Raw genomic sequence first — 23,327 nt, 5'->3', positions numbered from 1 at the left:
ATGCCTTGGCCACTAATACACCCCCATACCATCACAGATGCTGGCTTTTGAACTTTGCTCCCATTACAGCTTTTTTGAAACATGTTGCAGGCATCAAATTCCAAATGATGAAAAATATAAAAGAGTACCAGTTCGAACATTAATTATCTTGTCTTTGCAGTCCATTCAATTGAATATAACTCGAAAAAGATTTGCAAATCATTGAAAAACTTTCAAACTTTCTATTTTTAGCACTGGATTACTTTGTTGCATGTGATGAACTAAAGAAATTGTGCAAGATGAAACAAGCTAGTGAGCTGGTTTCTTCGGCAGGATTATGCAAAAGTCTATTTCCATGCAATTTTCCGGTGGGGAAGTCAGGAAAGAAGGTGTTAAAACACAGGTGACAAACCCACCTGGCCAGTCACATCCATTGATGTGGCCTGAGAAAACCCTGAAATAATGTGCAGGAATGAAGCACCTTTCCTACTAAATTTGTTCGTTTAATTTTGACAGAAAAATTGGATGTCTATTGTGAAGTGAATTATATTTATATAGCGCTTTTCTCGAGTGACTCAAAGCGCTTTACGTAGTGAAACCCAATATCTAAGTTACATTTAAACCAGTGTGGGTGGCACTGGGAGTAGGTGGGTAAAGTGTCTTGCTCAAGGACACAACGGCGGTGACTACGATGGCGGAAGCGGGAATCGAACCTGCAACCCTCGAGTTGCTGGCACAGCCACTCTACCAACCGAGCTTAAACTTTAGTAATATCTGATCGTGCAAAAAACTACCAGTTCCACGATTCCATCCATCCATCCATCCATTTTCTACCGCTTATTCCCTTTGGGGTCTCGGGGGGCGCTGGTGCCTATCTCAGCTACAATCGGGCGGAAGGCGGTGTACACCCTGGACAAGTCTCCACCTCATCACAGGGCCAACACAGATAGACAGACAACATTCACACTCACATTCACACACTAGGGACAATTTAGTGTTGCCAATCAACCTATCCCCAGGTGCATGTCTTTGGAAGTGGGAGGAAGCCGGAGTACCCGGAGGGAACCCACGCAGTCACGGGGAGAACATGCAAACTCCACACCGAACGATCCCGAGCCCGGGATTGAACCCAAAACTATTCAGGACCTTCGTATTTTGAGGCAGACGCACTAACCCCTCCCCCACTGTGTTGCCCCAATTCAACAAATAAAAAATAAAAGTACTTGAATATCTGCATCTCTCTTTGACTTTCAAAGCAAGTTATCCATCAAATTGTAAGTAAAAAAAATATAATGTAAATGTATTGAAATACATAGGAAATTGTGTAATAATGTAAGGCGATGATTCTCAAACTGTGGTAAGCGTTTTATTTCCCTATATTCAAACAGTGTTAATGTTCAAACTGTGTGCAAAAAATATTAAATGTACCTGTCAGATAAAACCTCTGCCTTGTTTTTAACGAATACTTAGGCCTACTCTGCTACTGTATTTTACCGTTGGTCATTACGGTGGTACTTGGAGGGCCAAGTTTCTGCTGAGGTGGTACTGGCGAAAAAAGTTTGAGAACAACTGATATAAGGCATACATCCATCCACCCATTTTCTACCGCTTATTCCCTTTGGGGTGACGGGGGGCGCTGGTGCCTATCTCAGCTACAATCAGGCGGAAGGCGGTGTACACCCTGGACAAGCCGCCACCTCATCGCAGGGCCTATACAGATAGACAGACAACATTCACACTCACATTCACACACTAGGGCCAATTTAGTGTTGCCAATCAACCTATCTATCCCCATACAATAAAATTAATTTACATTGACTGTTGCAGGTAGTAAGCACCCTGTGGGCTTCCATAACTGCAATTCAGCCTTCAAAAAGTTTGACCCCCCTGCGTTAAAATGTTTGTGGTTTTACAAATGTAATTTGTCAAAAAACAAGAATCTCAAACTCCAATATATTCTGTTCCTCACTTTTTGGACTAAAATAGCCCATTTTACATTATTACATACAGTGAAACAAAACATTATTTAGTCAGCCACCGATTGTGCAAGTTCTCCCACTTAAAATGATGACAGAGGTCTGTAATTTTCATCATAGGTACACTTCAACTGTGAGAGACAGAATGTGAAAAAAAATCCAGGAGTTCACATTGTAGGAATTTTAAGAGAATTTATTTGTAAATTATGGTGGAAAATAAGTATTTGGTTAACCATTCAAAGCTCTCACTGATGGAAGAAGGTTTTGGCTCAAAATCTCACGATACATGGCCCCATTCATTCTTTCCTTAACACGGATCAATCGTCCTGTCCCCTTAGCAGAAAAACAGCCTCAAAGTAAAGAATTGGTTCAACCACCACCCGCCCGAATCTATTTAAAATCAATTTTTTCGTCATGTCACCCGCCCGACCCGTGGTTTATCCGCGGACTCCGCGGTTGCGACCGCAAACCACGCATCTCTACATGGCCCCATTCATTCTTTCCTTAACACGGATCAATCGTCCTGTCCCCTTAGCAGAAAAACAGCCCCAAAGCATGATGTTTCCACCCCCATGCTTCACAGTAGGTTTGGTGTTCTTGGGATGCAACTCAGTATTCTTCTTCCTCCAAACACGACGAGTTGAGATTATACCAAAAAGTTCTATTTTGGTTTCATCTGACCACATGACATCCTCCCAATCCTCTGCTGTATCATCCAAGTATCCATTTTGGTATAAACTCAACTCGTCGTGTTTGGAGGAAGAAGAATACTGAGTTGCATCCCACGAACACCATACCTACTGTGAAACATGGGGGTGGAAACATCATGCTTTGGGTCTGCTTTTCTGCTAAGGGGACAGGACAATTGATCCGTGTTAAGGAAAGAATGAATGGGGCCATGTATCGTGAGATTTTGAGCCAAAACCTCCTTCCATCAGTGAGAGCTTTGAATGGTTGACCAAATACTTATTTTCCACCATCATTTACAAATAAATTCTTTAATGTGAATTCCTGGATTTTATTTTCACATTCTGTCTCTCACAGTTGAAGTGTACCTATGATGAAAATTACAGACCTCTGTCATCATTTTAAGTGGGAGAACTTGCACAATCGGTGGCTGACTAAATACTTTTTTGCCCCACTGTAAGCTATAATACAAATGTAAAGTGAAGTGAATCATATTTATATAGCGCTTTTCTCTAGTGACTCAAAGCGCTTTACATAGTGAAACCCAATAGATCTAAGTTACATTTTTAAACAAGTGTGGGTGGCACTGGGAGCAAGTGGGTAAAGTGTCTTGCCCAAGGACACAACGGCAGGGACTAGGATGGCAGAAGCGGGGATCGAACCAGGAACCCTCAAGTTGCTGGCACGGCCACTATATCAACCAAGCTTTACCGCCCCAAATCAGTTTTTTTAAGTTTTGTGAAGAAGACAGCTCAGTAAAATGTGACACACAAAGCATACATTGGAAAGTCAGCTGCAAACATTAACACAGTGTGCTCAGGGAAGTTTTCCAGAGTGGCAGCTAAGGTCAGGAGCGCTCGCCACATCCCGGCCCTAAAAATAAACTCTACATTTGATGGCCGTCACGGCAGCGGCGGCGGTTACACAATCTTTCCTTCAGGAAGCCTTCGCACGTCCTGCCTAAGAGGACGACAGGCCCCGCCAGAGGCTGTTGTTTTGCCGTTATATAAAGCAGCAAGCGAATAAATGACGTGTGAAAGGAAGCGAGCGTCTCCCGAGACAAGCGGCGACTACGTGACCCCCAGCGGCTATGAGCTGGACAAAATCCTCAACCGTGGCTGCCCGGCGTACACGCCTTACAGCGAGGTGTGGCCTCAGGTCTGCATTGGCGACGAGTAAGTAAAGAACACCTTACTCCAAATAATTGGAATGGGATTAAAAAGGGCGTGCACCTTGACAGGGAGACAGCGAAAGACAAGCTGAAGCTGAAAAGGCTGGGCATCACGCACGTCTTGAACGCAGCGGAGGGCACGTGGAACAACGTGGACACCGGAGCCGGTTACTATGGCGACATGGGCGTGGTGTACCACGGCGTGCTGGCCTCAGACACCCCGACATTCGACCTCAGCCAGTATTTTTTCTCAGCAGCCCGGTTCATTGAAGCCGCGCTGATGGACCCTCAGAGTAAGAAAAAGGATGCAAAAGGAGTTCAAATAAGCAGTAAATACTTTAGTTCATCTATTTCAGTAAAAATTTTACAAAACTACCAACAATAATTGGGGATTATTAAATTTGGTTTGAACTTTTATGAGTATTTTATGATGGTTTTTAGAAGCCCCACCTTCATCCATCCATCTTCTTCCGCTTATCCGAGGTTGGGTCGCGGGGGCAGCAGCCTAAGTAGGGAAGCCCAAACTTCCCTATCTCCAGCCACTTCACCCAGCTCTCCCCAGGGAATCCCGAGGCGTTCCCAGGCCAGCCAGGAGACGTAGTCTTCCCCACGTGTCCTGGGTCTTCCCCGTGGCCTCCTACCGGTCGGACGTGCCCGAAACACCTCCTTAGGGAGGCGTTCGGGTGGCATCCTGACCAGATGCCCGAACCACCTCATCTAGCTCCTCTCGATGTGGAGGAGCGGCAGCTTTACTTTGAGCTCCTCACCCTAAGGGAGAGCCCCGCCACCCGGCGGAGGAAACTTAATTTCGGCCGCTTGTACCCGTGATCTTGTCCTTTCGGTCATAACCCGAAGCTCATAACCATAGGTGAGGATGGGAACGTAGATCGACCGGTAGATTGAGAGCTTTGCCTTCCGGCTCAGCTCTTTCTTCACCACAACGGTTTTTAGAAGCACCACCTTATACCAATTTAAATTTACAGTACAGAAGTATCAGACTTTTAGTTGTTTAAGAAATTATTTAATTGTATCGTGTTTTTTCTTAAATGTTTTTGCTTTTCATTATATTTTATTTTTATAATATGAATATTTGTTTTTAAAACAAAAAAATATATTTAATTACTGTATTTAATTGCAGGTTAAATGTAGTGACTTTTTTATTCCAACAGATGGCGCCGTTATGAAACACCAACACAGTATCAGTGCAGTGTCAATACGTGTAGTAAGTGTGCCATACACTCACTGATGTGTCATTCACGGGACCCATCATTATTTTACACTGTTATTTGTGTTTATGAAAAATCTATATAATTTTTAAATTTAAAAATAGTTTGATTTGCAGAATTTAATTCTGTGAGCACTTAATGAATCAAACGTACGGACCGCAGGAAAACAGGTTTAATCTGACCCGCAAAATCAGATTACTAAAAATAAAAATGAGTCGCTAATGCCGTTCTTAATGTGTCCACTAGATGTCGCAATAGCAATTCAAGTGTAGACCACGTCACACATGACAGTGTTTAAAGAGGACATGTCAGCTGACTATAAGCGCCCTCTGCATTGGTTTCAGCTACTCCAATCAGTGCAGTGCAAGTAATCAGTTGCTCCTGTTGTAACCGGCAGTAGATGGCGTCGGTATCGACGCACAATACCTTCCTTCATTGTAAAAGATCCACTCAACGGATAAAATACCAAAACGGTGAAATGCACAGACTTAAATTGACATCATCAAAAGTTCCATGCAGCGCTCGCAATTGGTTGAATGCATGATGCGCACCTTGAACTCCATTGTAAAAATGTGTGTTTCTACATTCTTTGTGTTTTTTCTATTTTATTTTAGGCATAAATCCACCATGATTACATTGATACTGTTTGTAATTACGGCATGTTACATTGATTTTGACTATGGTGTCATTTAAATAATAGTTTTGTTTATATTATAATTGTAATATTTGAATAATAATAAATTAAGGTGTTCCTTGATTTCACCAATGCGGCGGTTTGAGGAAACACTTGATTTCTTATCCCGGCACGTCTTTCATGGTGAATTGTCAATATGAGAATCCTAAACAGGAAGTGCTTATAGTTTACTGGCTTTGTAAAAACACTGAGGCAAAGTCTAAGTTCATCATGGTGTTTTTGAAAATTTACATATTACAAGACCATTTTGAGGAAAAAATATGTGCAGTTTCAAAATGTCCTTGCTCTATTTTTGGCCTAAGTAAGACAAAGAAAACAATTTGAATTTGTCATTATTTTTAAGTTTTAATGCCATAATACCAGTCCGGCCCACGTGGGAATAGATTTTACTCCATGCTGCCCCTGAGCTAAAATTAGTTTGACACCCGTGACTTAAGTGTTTGTTGTTTTTTTTGTTTTTTACTAAATAAATCATGAGCTTCTTGTGGTAAAAATGTTAATTACTTAATTCAACATTATAGAAAGTTTGTTTCTGAAATTAAATGTTTTTTTTCTGTATTTTTTATTTACAACCTTATGAAATTTTCAACAGTAAAATGTAGATTTTTTTTAAACTCATCTCAGTGGGGCGGCATAGCTCGGTTGGTAGAGCGGCCGTGCCAGCAACTTGAGGGTTGCAGGTTCGATTCCCGCTTCCGCCATCCTAGTCACTGCCGTTGTGTCCTTGGGCAAGACACTTTACCCACCTGCTCCCAGTGCCACCCACACTGGTTTAAATGTAACTTAGATATTGGGTGTCACTATGTAAAGCGCTTTGAGTCACTAGAGAAAAGCGCTATATAAATATAATTCACAATTCACAGTTATCAGTCAGTTGCAATCACATATGGAAACATGAAAAACTGCAAAAAAAAAAATAGAAAAAATCTTCACAAGTAAAACTGATACTATACCCAATAATAAAGAGGCTGAAAATGCATATTTGCTGACAATCTATCCCACCAGGCATCTTTTGGATTTTTCACATACATTGAAAGTACATTAATTTAATACACTTTAAAAGACAAACTGACCTGTTTTCTGTGTGTGTGTGTGTGTGTACCTGCAGACAAACTCCTTGTTCACTGCGTGATGGGGAGGAGTCGCTCGGCCACGCTGTTTCTCGCCTACCTGATGATCTGCCAGGACATGACGCTGGTGGACGCCGTTGAGCATGTGAAGACTCGCAGGAGAATCATGCCCAACTGGGGCTTCCTGAAGCAGCTGAGGGCGCTGGACGAGCGCCTTCTGCAGCGGCGCAAAGAAGAGAGTCAGCCGACAGAGAGAGATGAGTCACAGTCGAAAGGAGCGTGAAAAGAAAAAAGATGCCAGGATTCTAAATGTGTGTTATTGTCTCGTCTTGCATTGTCAGGCTAAATGAAAGGAGAGATGACATGCGTTAATAATATTCAAACAGGTCTAACTTTAGACTACATCTGTATTATTTCATCATTTAGGTTTGAAATTAGGAGTACAAACAAGCACTTGAATATTTGGACAGAAATCAGTCTGCTTTATTTAACAGAAAGCTGCCTGAAGGAGATCTGTTACAAAAAGACTTCAGAATTATACATACATATAGCAATAAAATCTCTCAAAGCGCAACAGAAAACCAGACTAAAGTTTACATATGTTGGTTTTTTTTGTACATTATTAGAATTAACAAAATATAGTTTCATCTTTATCCCTTTGCGGAGGGAAACCTAATAAAAGGCCCGATATCTTTAAAATGGCTTGGCTATTTAAGCACGACACTTGTACAGTACTACTCAATGCACTGTCACTAACGCAGACCCAAGCATGCTAGAGTTGCCACTTTACAAAATACGTACAATAATTTAAATATACAAAGGCATGAATATAGTACAAACGAATCGTCAGCACTGTTAGACAGGTACACTGAACAGGTTCCACTTGCAGCAGGCACATTAAATGGCTTGAGTGGAGGCTGCTACACGACCGCAAGAGCACTGATGACGCCGACCTCGGAGCCTCTGAAACCTGCCTCCTTAAATAGATTTTCATCATCAACATCACCGCGATGTAAGGCTTCCCATCTTAAGAGGACCAAAAATACTTCTCTTTAAATTCATTTGAAAACATTAGCTTCAGAGTTCATGAAAATGTTTGCATTCTTTCCAAGTGCTGCTGCTGGTTTCGTCCCTTGAGGGACCGACAAATGAAAGGAAACGGGAGCGCACACACAAAGGGGATAAAAAGGCCAGATCAGCGCATCAGGGTTACCGCCTGATGAAAGGCCCCTTCAGAGATTGCTTGGATATGCCCGTGTTCACGTAACCATGGTGACCAGCTGGAGTGTACACCATGTTGCCATGTGGCGGAGCCTGCATGGGCTGCTGGGGGTATGGCTGCGTTCCCATCATGCCCATCTGCATAGAGTACTGGGGCGACTGGTTCATGTAGGCATGGTTGCCATGGTAGCTGCTGTTCAGCATGGGCTGGCTCATGCCGTAGCTGTTCATGGCGTTGAGCGACGACATGTTCATGGAGTTGTAGGCCGGCGCCGGCATGATGTTGACGCTCATGTTCATGCGCGGCATGCCGGCCAGCGTCCTGGCCGGCGCCTGCATGGCGACAGTCTGCGCCGGCCGGGCGTACATCTGCTGCTGCTGGTGGTGGTGGTGGTGTTGGTGGTGGTGCGACAGCGGGGCCGACTTGGAGCGCGCCGACATGACGTGACTTTTAGGCGCCATTTGGGACTGGATGCGTTGAGCGGGCGTGATGCCCATGTTGCGCTGAAGCATCATGGCCGCCGGCGGGGAGCTGAGGTTGGGGGGCGGGGTCATGGTGGCCTGCACCTGGGGGGTGGGGACTCGATGCGAGGTCTGGGACAAAGACACCAGGCTGGAGTGCTGCGATGACAGCGAGGGGGTGTTGGCGTAAGACGTGATGGGGTGCGCCGTCGAGTGGTTGAAGGGGAGCGAGTGGGGGTGCTCGATGAACGTGTTGGTGAACTGCTGCAGCTTGGCAAGACTGAGGCCTGACGACTGGGAGTAGTGCCCGCCACCGTACTCCCCCTGGTGGTTGATCCTCTCATAGAGGGCGAAGTTGGGGTTGCCGGATTCGGGTATGTCGGCCAGTTGCATGGTGGTGGCGAAGTTGGCGGGGACGGCACACTGAGGCACGGCGTCCTGCGCGGCGTGCTGATTGTGAAGGTTATGCGGCGCGTGTTGATTGTGCTGGCTGAGCTGATTGTGCTGCAGGTGGTGATTGTGGTGGTGGTGGTGGTGGTGGTGGCCGTGTTGGCTGTGGGGATTGAGTTGACTGTGCTGGCTTAGCTGATTGTGAGGGCCGTGCTGATTGTGTTGGCCGTGCTGATTGTGAGGGCCGTGCCTGCTGAGGGAGCTGTGTTGGCTGTGCGTGCCCCGCTGGCTGTGCTGACTGGTGCTGGGGGGCCTCTCCACCACCACCAGGCAGCCCTGCGGGGACTTGACGTTGCAGTGCGGCGGAGAGCTCAGGCTGTTTTGCTGAATCATCCCACAGCTGCCGGGGTTGACGCCTGCCATTTGCTGGCTGACGGCGCAGCTGCTCTGGGCCAAGCTGCTGGGCGGCATGCCCCCGTAGGGGCAGCCTCCCTGCGAGGGGCCGGCCCCGCAGATGCTGCCTCCCATGGTGGAGTCGTAGCTGCTGGGATTCTCGTAGTTCTCGGTGGTGCTCTCGATGCTGCCCAGATCGCTGAAGCCGCTGTCTACTACCTGCTGCGAGTGATCCGACACTGACGGCACGTCCATCATGGGGCTGGTCTCCATGTTGTGGATGGAGGGCACGGAGATGGCACTGTGGTCGGGGCTGATTTGCGTGTAGCCCGTCTCCAAGATGGACACGGCCGGGCTGTTGACGGAGCGCACCGACTGGCTGGGATGGGAGTGTGCCGACGAAAGCGGGCTGTTGTGTTCCGAGTGGGGGCAGTCTTCCATCGGGGTGACCGGGGCGTAGGTGTGCAAGTTCCTGCAGGCTTCCTGGCTCTCCACACACTCCTGAAACACGGTGTCGCGCTCACTCTCCTGCGTCAGGGACTGAACTGCCTGGGCGGTCTCGGAGTCGATCTCTGCACAGATCGGGGGGTCGTCCCTGAGCACGGAACTGAGTGATAGCCTCTCAGCAGGCGGAGGAGGCACGTGACCCGGAGTGGGCGCGCTCTCTTCTTCTGACTCAGACTCAACAGGGTTATCGGAGTCCACAGCTGCTACCGAAGAAAGCGCTTCAGCTGCAGGAGGCGACAACGCTGCTTTCATTTCAGCACATTCATACTGAATGCGGTCTGCAGCGACAGTTGATTCTTCTTCACTGGCCGGAACTTTCAAAAGCTGCTGAACCGACGCACTGTCAAAGTCTTCTTCCGGATCTAAAAAACTTTGCGCGCATTCGGGCGTTTCTTTTGAGGTCTGCGCCGCCTCTATTTGGCAGCACTCAGGCTCTGTCTTGTCGTCATCTTCGTCCTGATCTTGAGTCCTCTGCTCCTCACTGTGATTAACCGGCGATGCGACTTCTGCGCTGTGATCTTTGGTTGGGGAGTCCAGCTCGTGCTCACTTTGACGGTCATCTTCTCGATGCTCTGGCGACGCACCTTCGTCTTTGTGTCTGGGTGACATGGCCACAGGAGAGGCCGCGGCGGGCGAGCACGCCGGAGAAGCCGCCTGCGAGCCCTCGGGGGAGCTGGACTTCAGCGAGTGATGATCAGCGGGGCTGGGGGGTTCCGAGTGGACGCTGCGTGACGTGAACTGCGGGCGGACCGAGCGTCTGGCCGCCCTGGTGCCGTCGGGGAGCGCTTCTTCGGCCTGAATATGATGCTGCTCCGCTTCCATGGGCGTTTCAGGCGGCGTGTAAAGGTTCAGCTTGAAGCCCATTTTCCGTTCATTCTTGAGCCGCCACTTGGGTGGGCCTCGCTTGACTCCTTTGGGCCAACCTTTCTTTCGCTTCACCGGACGAGGTCTGCTGGGCGTCTTGGAGAGGACATCGGTGCCTTTGAAAGAGAGAAAAAAAAGGCAAATTTTACTTCCATGCATTGTTTTGTGCAGTTTTACTCTTTAATCATTTCTTTATTCTTTAATAATGAATACACCAACTATAAACTAATAAATGGTACATTTTACAGACAGGAAGTGAACAAACCAATTAACTTTTGAGACATGGATATAACTTTGTCCTACTTCTTCTCAGACATGTGGAATTGAGTAAACGTGATATACTTCAACATAGAAACAGCAATGTCTACCTTCATTCCAGTGTTGTAGATTGCCTCTCTGTGCTGTTTCCTTGAGTCTTGGTCGACCTCTTCTGCGTTTCACAGGCGTGATCTTGCTCGCCCCGTCTTCCTCCTCCGCTATCTTGCCCCCTCTGCAGGTGCGCTCCAACAACGGCATAGGACACTCGTCATCGGAGTTGTCGAAAGGCTCATTCAGCACCTCGGTGGTCTCAGAGATGGTCTCCGTTGTTACGCTGCTGTTAATTCTCTTTCGTTTACGCCCCCTTTTCTTGAGCATGATGCTTCGCTGTAAAAAAAAGAAAGAAAGAAAAAAATTGCAGTGAGAAAGTTCAGTCCGAGTTGCTTTGCCGTAAATTAAAACTAGTGTACTCGGTGGGTGACCTCCATTGGGATGAGGCAGAAATTCATTGAGAAAGTAAAAATGTTAAAAACCACATTGTTGGAGCAATGCAGCAGAGTGCGGGGAGCCACAAATGAGACAGGCAGAAACCACAGTCCACATTTTACATTTCTCAGTGGTTGCCACGACACAACTGCTGCCCTTTCTTTGCCTCACAAGAAGAACGTGAACTTAATAACCACCGAGTGTTTCCATACTATATTTTTCATTGGCTAAGTTGTAATATCATCTCCAGCAGCAGGGGGCAGTGAAGGATGTCAGATTCAAAGAAGAGGCAGGGAGGTGTAAATATAGCATGACCAGGGACAACAGTACAAGGTTCAGAGCCTACATAGCCTGGACACCAGCAGTAAAACTATCTACAATCTATTATCCACAGCTGCAGGCACACAAGGAGGCTCCGGATGACAGCAGGGCTCCACTGAACCCTCGGCTGAATTCATGAATATTCATCCCAACTTTCATCTCGCCTGAGTACACAACACTAATGAAGTGAAAGAGGGGGGGCATTTCATGATGTGCATTTAATTCCACTCTGTCCTAGAATAAGAACGTGATCAATGTGAAAGTACCGCTTGGGAGAACATGTGATTTGTGGTTACGCAAGGGGAGGCGAGCGTGATTCATAACAACAAAAAACAATAAAAGTCACCTTTTGCTTGGCGGCCAGCATCACATGAGCCTTTGTCAGGGTGGGTGGTGAGCCATCGGAGTCATCCTCCGCTTCGTCATCATCGTCATCACTAACGTTCTGCTGCTGCAGCTGTTGTTGCTGCTGGATGCGTCGGCTCCATGATGGTGCGTGGCGTCGCTCGTATGTCCTGTAGGGCACCTTACAGTGCACCTTGGTGAGCGACTGCCTGCGGCTGTGATTCATCACGTGGCTCTCTCGCTCTTCTTTCTCCCAGCAACTGGCCTGCTCCTTCAGCCGCTCAGCCTGGTAATTAAACAGACGAGATGCATTATCTCGGGGAGGGACGCGACTCCTGCATGTGAGCAATGAGGCTAATGGGAATTAGCCTTGTGACAAATGGATCCCTGCAGGTTGTATCTTGATAGGATGGGAGCAACATCCCGATCGGATATTTGCCATCATTGACGTGAAGCAGCCAATAAGAGATTGCATTTCATGTGCAATGTGAGCTGAGTGACAGGAATTTTGCATGACATTTAAATGCCTTTAGATGCTGGTTAATGGCTTTCATTTGAACTCATCAAGCAAATATTCAGCATGGCAGGCAAGCACAAACAAACAGTGCGCCGCCAGACGGATGGCGGAAACCTACATCCATCTCTGCCTCCCGCTCCTCCTCGGACAGGACGGCGTTGAGCGACGTGGAGCGCGTCCAGCGCAGGGCGTCTGGGTCCACCTCGTTCCAGCGGGGGTTTGCCCTCAGCCTCTCCATGTGTCGCTGGATCAGTTGCTCTCTCCTGATCAGCACCACCCTGAATACGAGCATACCCAACATTAAATACTGTATTTCCTTTAATTGCCGCAAAGCATATAGCATGCGCCTGCCTTGAATTACTGACGGGTCAAACTCACATCCCAAAATAATTAGCGCATGCTTAGTATTACCGCCTGGTCAACCTCGTGATGTCACGAGGGACACTTCCCCTGTCAGCATTTTTAAAATGAAGGAGGCTGATTTCAATACCGGTAATTTGAAATCGCATAAAAGGAAGAAGATTAAGAGCTATTCAGTAGGATTTAAGGTCCAAGCTTACATACCACTCAAATTTTTACTGCATACCTTTGGTAAGTACCGGAGTGAGAAGAAGTTTTAAAATAATTAGCGCATGCTTACTTTAACCGCATGCCTTTGGTAAGCGCAGGAGTGAGAAGAGGTTTTAAATTAATTAGCGGGGCGGGGGGCGGGGGGTACTAGGATGACAGGGGATGCAAAACAATAAGTGCAATACTTTTTCATAACATGGTCACTACTGCCTAGTTTGTCTTGTTATATTCTTATTTTACTGTTATATTTTTATTCTCATTGTTGCTTTTTAGTTTTTATTCTTATTGTAATATTTATCTATTTTGTTTCCATTTAAACCCCCATTATTTACTTTTTACTTTTATTTAAATTGATCTCAACTCTGTACACTGCTGCTGGAATTTTAATTTTCCTGAAGGAACTCTCCTGAAGGAATCAATAAAGTACTATCTATCTATCTATCTATCTATTGCTATATCTCTGTCAATCAAAACTACGATTGACACCTTTTTCTTTCATAACAGAACAGAATAGAAAGTACTTTATTGATCCCTGGAGGGAAATTCAGCACAACAGTTCGCTCACAATAGACAATAAACACTCAGGTATTTTTATATGTGAATAATATAAATACAGTCTATTGCACAGCATTATTCACATGTGAATAATATAAATACAGTCTATTGTACAGCATTATTCACATGTGAATAATATAAATACAGTCTATTGCACAGCATTATTCACATGTGAATAATATAAATACAGTCTATTATACAGCATTTTTCACATGTGAATAATATAAATACTGTCTATTTAACAGCATTATTCACATGTGAATAATATAAATACAGTCTATTATACATTTAACTACAGTCAAAAAGGAACATACATCCAAAAGAGCTCCGATGACCACTTCAAGTCCCTTAACCACAGAATCTCCAGTAGTAAGTAGGTGTTCTACGAAAGTAAATTACCTGCTCCAATTAGCCCCAGGAAGAAAAAAACAGGCATTAACCACTGTGGCTGTAAGCAACCTCCTTGATGTTTCTTTTATCAACTATGCATTCCGAATAGCCCTGATTTACTGTATAAACATGTTTGCGCAAAGCTCATAATGCCCTTTATGCATTACTTTAAATTTAGCAATATAATGGCATTTTTAGCCACCCATTTAGACAGCATTAATATTGGGAGTGATGAAGCGATATTTAGCTGCATGGAGGACTCGCCTGGGCCGGCAGGTGCTGGTTTGTCCTTGGGGGTGCTTAACCTGACTTACTTCTGTCAATATTCAGCAACACTAATGGAGACACTGATAAAAATACCCACTGGCCTGGATAAGTCAGACGTTACATACACACACGCGCACACACTTGTACACATATGCAAGACTGGGATCGGAGGGAAGGCGGCAGTGCGCAACAAACTGACCGTCCGTCCTGTCTGTCAATCATGCCGAGGTGCTGCAGCGTGGCGGCGATGTCGTGCGGACACATCCCAGTGGCCCTGCTTATTCCTTTAACACTGACGTGTTTATCTGGGTGCTTATAGAGGTACTCCAGGATGACACTTTTCCAATATGCCAGGTAGGATAAGCGACCCAGATCTGACAGTGGCTTCTCCGGGGAGCCGGCTTGTCCTTCTTGCCTGGTGAGGAGGTAACCTAAAAAAAAAGAAAAAAAAAAGAGAGACAAATGAAAAATGCTTTAGTCAAGCTATAAGAAGGAACTGCTGGGTTATTTCAGATTGCATTTCAATTCACCCCACCATCCCTTCCTCACTCCTCTTTTTAATGCTAGGATGTGACCCTGCTTGGGATTTCACCTTCAAATAGTAAAAGAGAAGCAATCAGTTCTCCTCTCTGCCAAAGCAATGACAGATGCTGGAGGAGAGAATTAAAGAGGCAGCAACAAAAAGGCAGTGGCATTGCTTTCAAGAGACTGCATAAGCAAGAGATAACGAGCAAACTAATACGTGAGCTGTGTGTGTGTAATTAGTTTCATTGCAGCCACCGTCAAGGGTCATCCATTATGAACTGCATGGAATTAATTAATGCCTTTTAACGTGCACCCACGACCCAGCGTCAAACAAGCACATCTAATCGGCAAACAGATGATGAAAATGATTCATCACTGAGGCTCACGGGAGGATTCTGTGATGACAAACACTTCTCTTTAAATATTCAACTTCCTCAAAGCATGTTCTTTGTTTTGTTTCTGCCACTTAGTGCGGGCTATAATATTGTTAATACAACAAAAAAGGGGAATTTTAAATGAGGACTTAAAAAGACAACTCTACTCTAAATGCTGCATCGTTGTTTAAGAGAGAGGTTTCCCAAACTTGGGTCGGGAGTTACTCCAAACAATTATTTCTACTGACCATGTGACAGCTAAATTAATAGGAACGTTTTAGTTGTATTTTAACTTATGATCATTAAATCTTCTACCATACACCAGTTTCCCTTTTATCTTTAAAGGCCTACTGAAACCCACTACTACCGACCACGCAGTCTGATAGTTTATATATCAATGATGAAATATTAACATTGCAACACATGCCAATACGGACGGTTTAGTTTACTAAATTGCAATTTTTAAGTTTGCGCGGAAGAATCATGCTAAAATGTCGCGGTATGATGTGTCGTGCGCGTGACGTCACGCATTGTAGAGGACATCTTGTTCCAGCACCGTTCCCAGCTATAGGTTGTCTGTTTTTATCGCATAATTCCACAGTATTATGGACGTCTGTGTTGAGGAATCTTTTGCAATTTGTTCAATGAATAATGGGAGACGTCAAAGAAGAAAGCTGTAGGTGGGGAAGCGGTGTATTGCGGCCGCCTTTAGCAATACAAACACACCCGGTGTTTCGTTGTTTACATTCCCGAAAGATGACGGTGAAGCTTTACTATGGAACAGAGCGGTCAAGTGAACACGGTTGGATTGGACCACACACACAAAATACAGTGTATTATGCAGCGATCATTTCGAAAGATCGTGTTTCAAAGAGGGTCCCTTGCGAAGGGCACAGATGGGCATCGCCACCACCCGTCAACTGGTGCTGAAGAAAGGTGTGGGGCCGACCTTCAGGTTGTACAGGTACGAACATATAATCTCACTAAAACACTAGTAACACACTAAGCAGATAAGGGATTTTCCAGAATTATTGTAGTAAATGTGTCTAATAACATCTGAATCGCTCCCACTGTATAGTCTTTTTTTTTTCCTAGTCCTTCACTCTCACTTTCCTCATCCACGAATCTTTCATCATCGCTCAAATTAATGGGGAAATCGTCGCTTTCTCGGTCCGAATCGCTCTCGCTGTTGGTGGCCAGGATTGTAAACAATGTTCAGATGTGAGGAGCTCCACAACCTGTGACGTCACACGCATATCGTCTGCTACTTCCGGTACAGGCAAGGCTTTTTTATCAGCACCAAAAGTTGCGAACTTTATCGTCGATGTTCTCTACTAAATCCTTTGAAAATATGGCAATATCGCAAAATGATTAAGTATGACACATAGAATGGACCTGCTGTCCCCGTTTAAATAAGAAAATCTCATTTCAGTAGCCCTTTAATGTTCTGGCAATATATAATGTGGATTAAAGCCTCTAATTATACTTTTTTATTTACCTAAACCACAAAGAGGACGGGGTGTCAATTGGAAGCAAGCGATAATTGGAGAGATGCTGCTCTTTCAAGAATGTGCAAACTCATTATACATAATATTTTCTTCACATGATGACTTATAAACAAGAATACTGCACAACAGCCAACCAATGTTGTAATAACAGTAAGGAACAGCGTGTTCAGCCAGGATCAATGCTGCAATAAGTAAACATACATGCATGGATTTCACACTAAGAGCTGAGTAGTAACTTTTTAAAGCACATGTAGTGGTAGATGTTCCAGGATACTGACCATTCGTGACATGTAGCTCCTGCCATTTTGTGGCGATTATTACAATACTATGAAAAATATAGGGGTTGCCTACCATTGTCTTTTGAACAAATGGTCAAATAATGGTTTAATAATAGATGATAAAATGAACTGGAAATCTCATGTCAAGAATATACAACATAAAGTAGCAAGAAACACGTCAATAATTAATAAAGAAAAAACATTTTTCCGACCAAAAATAACTTCATATTCTTTACTGCTCACCATATCTGAGTTATTGTGTAGAAATATGGGGAAACAACTATAAATGTGTGCTTCATTCACTAACTGTGTTACAAAAAAAATCTATTAGAATAATACATAATTTTGGACAGAAAGAACATGCAAACCCTTTATTTATTGAATCACAAATATTGAAATTCAACAATTTGGTGCATTTGCAAACAGCTAAAATTATGTAAAAAGCAAACTATAACCTGCTACCCAAGAATGTACAACAATTCTTCTCAACAAAAGAGGAGAAATATAACAGAGGAAAATCTAATTTAAAACATGTGTATGCTCTTACAACACTTAAAACTTTTAGTACATCAGTATGTGGAATTAAATTATGGAATGGATTACACACAAAAAAATCTAACAAAGCACCAATATGTTTCAGTTTAAGAGACTGGTCAAACAACAAGTGATCAAAAAGTACACAGAACAATAATTATGATGAACATCTTGAACCCTTTTTTTTTGGGGAGATAAAGATGATTTATGTATTTAATATTTGTTTCCTTACTATGGTATATTATTTATTTATTCACTGTTCTGTTACAGAGAACAAGGAAATGGGATAAAATTGCTATGGTATGAAAAGGGGTAGGATTAAATAAACTCAGGTTCTTCCTACTCCTTTTCGGACGTGCTTTAATTGAAAAAACTCAAAATGTGTCATGCATTACAATGTATCGTATGCATGTTTGAAATAAACTGAAACTGAACTGAACGGCCATTTATAAACAACTGTAAGACAGAACCCCGCAGAAAAACTGAACCAATGTTCAGTTCAGTTTCAGTTTATTTTGAACATGTATACAATACAATGTTAAGCATCTCACAGTTCCTGTCGTTTCATCACAGCATGTACGAAAAGGAGTAGGAAGAAGCAGAGCTTATTTAATGCTAATCTTATTGAATTTCCTTGTTCTCTGTAACAGAAGAGTGAGCAGATAAATAATAAATAGTAATTATAAATAATGTAAAACTGACATTTATTATTTATATATTGTTGTTTACAGATAAACACTGGCATTTATATACAGTTATTTATAGAAAAACACTGATGTTGTATAATATGTAAGGCACAAATTGCTCAGTCAGCATTATAAGTGCTGCTGAGTTCATTGTAAACAACAGTACAGCAAGTCTAACACATGAGTTTTACACCAAAGGCAGTGTAGCGAAACTCACATTTTATTGCGCATGCAGAGGTATATAAAGCTGTTGGATGCTGCCCACTCATGATAAAGTACTTCACAGGCAGCTCCTTACATTAGTTAAAAAAATCTACAGGAGGTCGCCTACAACCACAGCTGTTAATGGCAAAGTTTTACTGACCCTGCACTACTAAAAGGAAGCTGTTTTTTGTAGATCGCGCACCCAGTGACTAACTGAATAGGGGTGTTAATTAGAGCGTTTACAATATTTGAGCCTGAGAGCTGAACATGTGCCTGCCTTGGAGCTACCTGCCTGTTCCTACAATCCCCCAAAAGAGGGAAATCTGTTAATCTAAACAACTTCCCATCTCCGGCGTTACATCTTCCAATATCACGTCCTCAAAGAGCCGACAACTCAGCTGCGTTCAATCTCCCTTAATCCTCCTCGTCTTTGTTATCAGATCACTCTCAATATCGCAAGATCCTTGCTGCGCGCACGCGTGCCTCAATGGCTCCCCAAAGTGAACAGGAAATCAAATGCTCCATTACCGCCCAGTGGCTAAGCAGCTACTTCCGAGTATGATGGAAAATGATAGGCTGTGATGAAAGTGAGCATGTGACACAGTTTAAATGAAATCATGTATGCAGACAGAACCGTACTGTTTCCTACTTTTAATCATGTGTGATCGCCTCAGCACAGCTAATGAATGCCCTTGATTAGGCCACTCAGCACCTTAACCAAATAACAGCACCTTCCCACTAGCTGCAAATTCAACGCTTCAGATTGAAAGACCCAAGAAAACTTGAGTGCTCTTTAAAAAAACAAAATAAAAAAACATTAAGGAACTTACTGAAATCAATAAGGAAGCGTCCAAATCCTTGCCTTTGGTACTGAGGCATGATCATTATGCAGGAGACATTGTACTTCTGCTGGCAAAGCTTTTCCTGCGGGAAGGAGAAACAGATCAAGTATGTCAGAGCTGTGCTGCTGAAACTGGCAATTTACTGCACCTGCCATTGTCCTCGTCAGCGCACACGGCCGAGAGAGTTCAATAATAAGATGATCTAAAGGCAGCGGACTTACGGAGAACTCAAATGGACATTGAGGGCCAAATGAGTGAATCAATGCAAACCTGATGTATCAACACACCAAATTGCATTGGAACTGCACTTTTTGGGGGGTTTTGCTTATCATCCATAATCCCCTACGTAGGACAAGGATACATTTTATTTTTTTATGCATTCCAAGTTGTAAAATACAGCAAGTAAGAGGTATTTGGAGTACACTATTTCGCCGATTAAGTCCTTTAAATAAGCACCCAAAAACTGTCAACAATACTCCATTTACAAGTCGTGATGTGAATACTAACCCAGTACTAGTGATAGTATTATAAGCGCTAGCACAAGCAAACTATTTAGAGGTGTGTGATGACAGAGTGTTAAATAGCTTATGCTGCTATACTGATGTACTGAGGCGGGTAACTGCTGCCTCGCCTCTGAGCTGGTGAAAGTTGATTGTAGATCCGGAGTGTCAAACTTATTTTTATTGAGGGCCACATCAGTTATGGCTGCCTTCAGATGGCCGTTTATAACAGTGATTAATATATGAATTTGCATCTGAATTTGTTTATTTTGTACATATTTTTACATAAAACATCTGGATATTTTACAGTAAAAAAAAATTCCCACTAAGTCACCAGAATATTATGGCAAAATATACAGTAAATGTTACTTTACGGGAAAAAAGGCAGCTTGGACGTCAGAATTTTGTAGTAAAAGTCACAATTGTTCTTACAGTAACACTGTGTTTTTTAATTCTGGCAGCTGCCAGTTATTTACCGTGAAAAAAATCTGTACTGTTTTCCCATTTACAGTAACACACTGTAAAAACAACAGCTATATATTGTACAGTAAAAAAAACTGGCAGCTCAGTTCACTAAATTGTATTGTAAAAAAACAGCGATAGAGTTTTTTTTAAATGTTATGTACATTATTGTGCTGTAAAAACCACCGTACATTTTACCTTAAATCCATTATCATTATTACACCGTTTAATCGGGTGGATAACTTGCTTTAAATTTCCTAAGTCAAACAGATATTTTGGTATTTACTTTTTATTTTGATAAAAATACTGTTTAGAAAGTATGATAATATAATATTTGTTGCATTATTGGATACTATACTAAAGGTATGCAATTTCACACAGTACATACATGTTTTACTTTCAAAATGGAAAAAAAATGATTACATTTAGTAAGAAAAGGTAAGGCCCTTACTGGCGCATATTATTTCCAGTCGTACACGGGCCATATAAAATAATGTGGCGGGTCTTGGGCCTTGAGTTTGACACCTGTGTTCTCCATTATAAACCATGCCTTTAATTTATGTAGTAGAAGAATGTGGCCACAAATTGAGAAGGTGGTTAACGTTGACATTTAACTGAGACCCGGAGATGGCAAGAAAAAAAAAAAAGATGATGGTTTGCGGCACCTTTTTTTTTTTTTTTTTTTTCAAACTTGCATGAAAATTATGATTAATTCTTCATCTAAATGGGAATATATGACCACCCCATCAATTGGCATCCCAGTAAGAGCAGACATTCTACAGTAAGTGATTGTTTTATTAAGTTTGTACTTTATTTCTTGTTTACCACTTCACAATACCGCTACATGATGTTTAGTGTTTCACGAAAGCCAGGTCTGTTTATCACTCAGCTTCTAAAACTTGGAGATCCTTATATGAAGGGCTAAAAAATATCTGTAGTTGTTTTTGTCCTTTCATGAAGTCTGCAATGATTAGTAGTATTAGATGTTGTTGAAAAAAAAAAATAATGTTGTGATACATCTGTGAAATTATTATGCCGCCGTATGCTTGAAGTGACTAAAATATGAAAATATTACCTATTATGAATGTGCCTCTTATTACATTGCATAAATACTTAATATGTATATACTGTCTATAACCTTATATATGTTGATTGGTTTATTGATTATTATAGGAGCGCTTTTAAGGCGGAATAGAGCGAATAGTATTACCTGCATCGTTAGCCGACTTTTGCTGCGGTTTATTTACCATATAGAATGCATGGAATAAGGAAAAGTACATGGACTTGTCTTACGGAAGAATTGTGAATGACAGGCGAAATTCCCCAAAAAGTGCAGTTCCCTTTTAAGTGTTGCGTCATTTCCCCGCCCACCTTGGAGAAATAGCCCACGAGATGACAGCCTTTCTCGTCATTCTTTGTGAGTATGTAGAAGAGGAAAGGCTCCACGTCGTAATACAAGGTCTTGTGATCCAGGAAAAGCTTGGCTAGCAGACAGAGGTTTTGGCAGAACAGCTTGCTGACATTTCCATCAACCTAAACAGGGCAGAAAAAGAGCAAAGAGGACACTCAAGTCAAAAAAAATATATATATATTTTCTTCTTTTTCCCCGCCTCTGCCCACAAAACACCGTCCAACGTGCACTTATTGCTTCATTGCTGGAAAGGCAAAGCTGACCTCAAAGACCGAGAGGTCGTCCTTCCTGTAGATCTCATTGGCTGGCGGGTGGAACCAGCCGCACTTCTTTGTGTGGCTCTGGAGGATGTTTTTGCTTCTCATGTATTTCAGACAGAACTCGCACAGATAAAGCCTTTGTAATCTGACAAAACAACAACAAAAAAAGACATACCAAATGGTCTTCTGCTGAGGGTAGTGGCGCAATTTGCTAGTGTACAAATAATACCTTGAATACTCGGGCGGGTAAGGTGACGAATACCATGTTTGGATTTCGTACTTCCCGAACTCAATGACGGCTGGACATCGCATGGAGTCCGTGTTCATTTGACCTCCAGTTCTCTGTGAAGAAAATCAGTGAAAATTGAAGTTTACTTCTACATTAGCAACAGCAACATTTACCATGAATTGATTAACGTGGACCCCGACTTAAACTAGTTGAAAAACTTACTCGGGTGTTACCATTTAGTGGTCAATTGTACTGTATATGTACTGTACTGGGCAATCTACTAGTAAAAGTTTCAATCAATTAATCAATGTGAGGTTTATATTTCCACACAAGCTCATCAGCTATCATTGAATGTAATTTTTTTTCAAATGTGGCAAATCCACAAACTGCTAAGAAGCTATGCGAATGAACCATTTTATGACAGATTGATTACTTAATTCTCATTGTACTCAATGTAACCGCAACAGCTAGGGTTTTCTATCTAAACAACAATAAATCAACACAAGCAGTTAAGAAAAGAGGAATATTGACAATTTTATGACTAACATAGGGATAAAACAATAAACATTAATAACGATAACCAAGGGAAAACTCCCAATGGTTAATATTACCGAATTAAAATAAAATGATCCAAAAAACCTGATTGATGACTGCACTTTGATAAACTCTTGGCCTGACTGGTGGCAGATCGCTAGCTTTAATGCTAACATGAAAACAAGAGACATTAACATATTTTCCAATTAAAAACAACATCTCAATCTAAAGTTATATAAACACATTGCTGCCTGAGCAACTTAACTATTCAATTGTGCACATTGAACCTAAAGGCTATGCTCTCTTACGCAGAGTGACTGTTCTACACTCAGAAGGAAAGGGAGGTGTTTTTACTTTGCGTTCAATGACCACTGAACAGTAGGACACAACGCTCGCATGAAATAGTACATAATAAAATATTTAATTAGTTACGCACTTTTTATTTAAATGAACCTTCAAGTGTGCTACAGTACAAACCAATATTTCAAACAATAAAACCTTAGCCATTAAACAGATAAAAAAATAAGACTAAAACACTATCAGTGAAGCCTAAGGAACACAAAACATGCTAAATAGTGACTTTTCTAACAGTGTGTCTATTTTTATTTTTGTTGTTGTTTTTTTTAATAAC

The 23,327-nt window shown here is 42.7% G+C and overlaps 2 protein-coding genes across 5 annotated transcripts in view; one reads left to right on the top strand and one right to left on the bottom strand.

Moving 5' to 3' along the window:
* Window positions 1-3,541: 3,541 nt before the first annotated feature.
* On the top strand, window positions 3,542-7,502 carry LOC133558388 (dual specificity phosphatase 29-like). 2 transcript variants are annotated; one of them, XM_061909737.1, is made up of 3 exons: window positions 3,542-3,817; window positions 3,883-4,106; window positions 6,842-7,502. In XM_061909737.1, the coding sequence occupies exons 1-3, from the start codon at window positions 3,669-3,671 to the stop codon at window positions 7,084-7,086; spliced, it is 618 nt and encodes a 205-aa protein (XP_061765721.1). In that variant the 5' UTR covers window positions 3,542-3,668; the 3' UTR covers window positions 7,087-7,502. The 2 variants fall into 2 exon arrangements, with proteins under 2 accessions (XP_061765721.1, XP_061765723.1); XM_061909739.1 differs by having other exon boundaries at window positions 3,560-3,800.
* kat6b (K(lysine) acetyltransferase 6B) overlaps window positions 7,258-23,327 on the bottom strand; it is a 51,138-nt gene continuing 35,068 nt past the window's right edge. For all 3 annotated transcript variants that reach the window (XM_061909735.1, XM_061909734.1, XM_061909736.1), the window contains exons 9-17: window positions 22,163-22,275; window positions 21,937-22,078; window positions 21,634-21,795; window positions 19,289-19,382; window positions 14,549-14,780; window positions 12,686-12,845; window positions 12,052-12,336; window positions 11,009-11,285; window positions 7,258-10,756 (exon numbers count right to left, since the gene is read on the bottom strand). In XM_061909735.1, the coding sequence (XP_061765719.1) occupies window positions 8,013-10,756; window positions 11,009-11,285; window positions 12,052-12,336; window positions 12,686-12,845; window positions 14,549-14,780; window positions 19,289-19,382; window positions 21,634-21,795; window positions 21,937-22,078; window positions 22,163-22,275 (4,209 nt within the window). In that variant the 3' untranslated portion in view covers window positions 7,258-8,012. The remainder of the gene's footprint in view (window positions 10,757-11,008; window positions 11,286-12,051; window positions 12,337-12,685; window positions 12,846-14,548; window positions 14,781-19,288; window positions 19,383-21,633; window positions 21,796-21,936; window positions 22,079-22,162; window positions 22,276-23,327) is intronic.

This window comes from Nerophis ophidion, linkage group LG08 (assembly GCF_033978795.1).
Source record: "Nerophis ophidion isolate RoL-2023_Sa linkage group LG08, RoL_Noph_v1.0, whole genome shotgun sequence".
NCBI classification, from domain to species: domain Eukaryota; kingdom Metazoa; phylum Chordata; class Actinopteri; order Syngnathiformes; family Syngnathidae; genus Nerophis; species Nerophis ophidion.
This window is presented reverse-complemented; position numbering and strand designations above follow the sequence as displayed.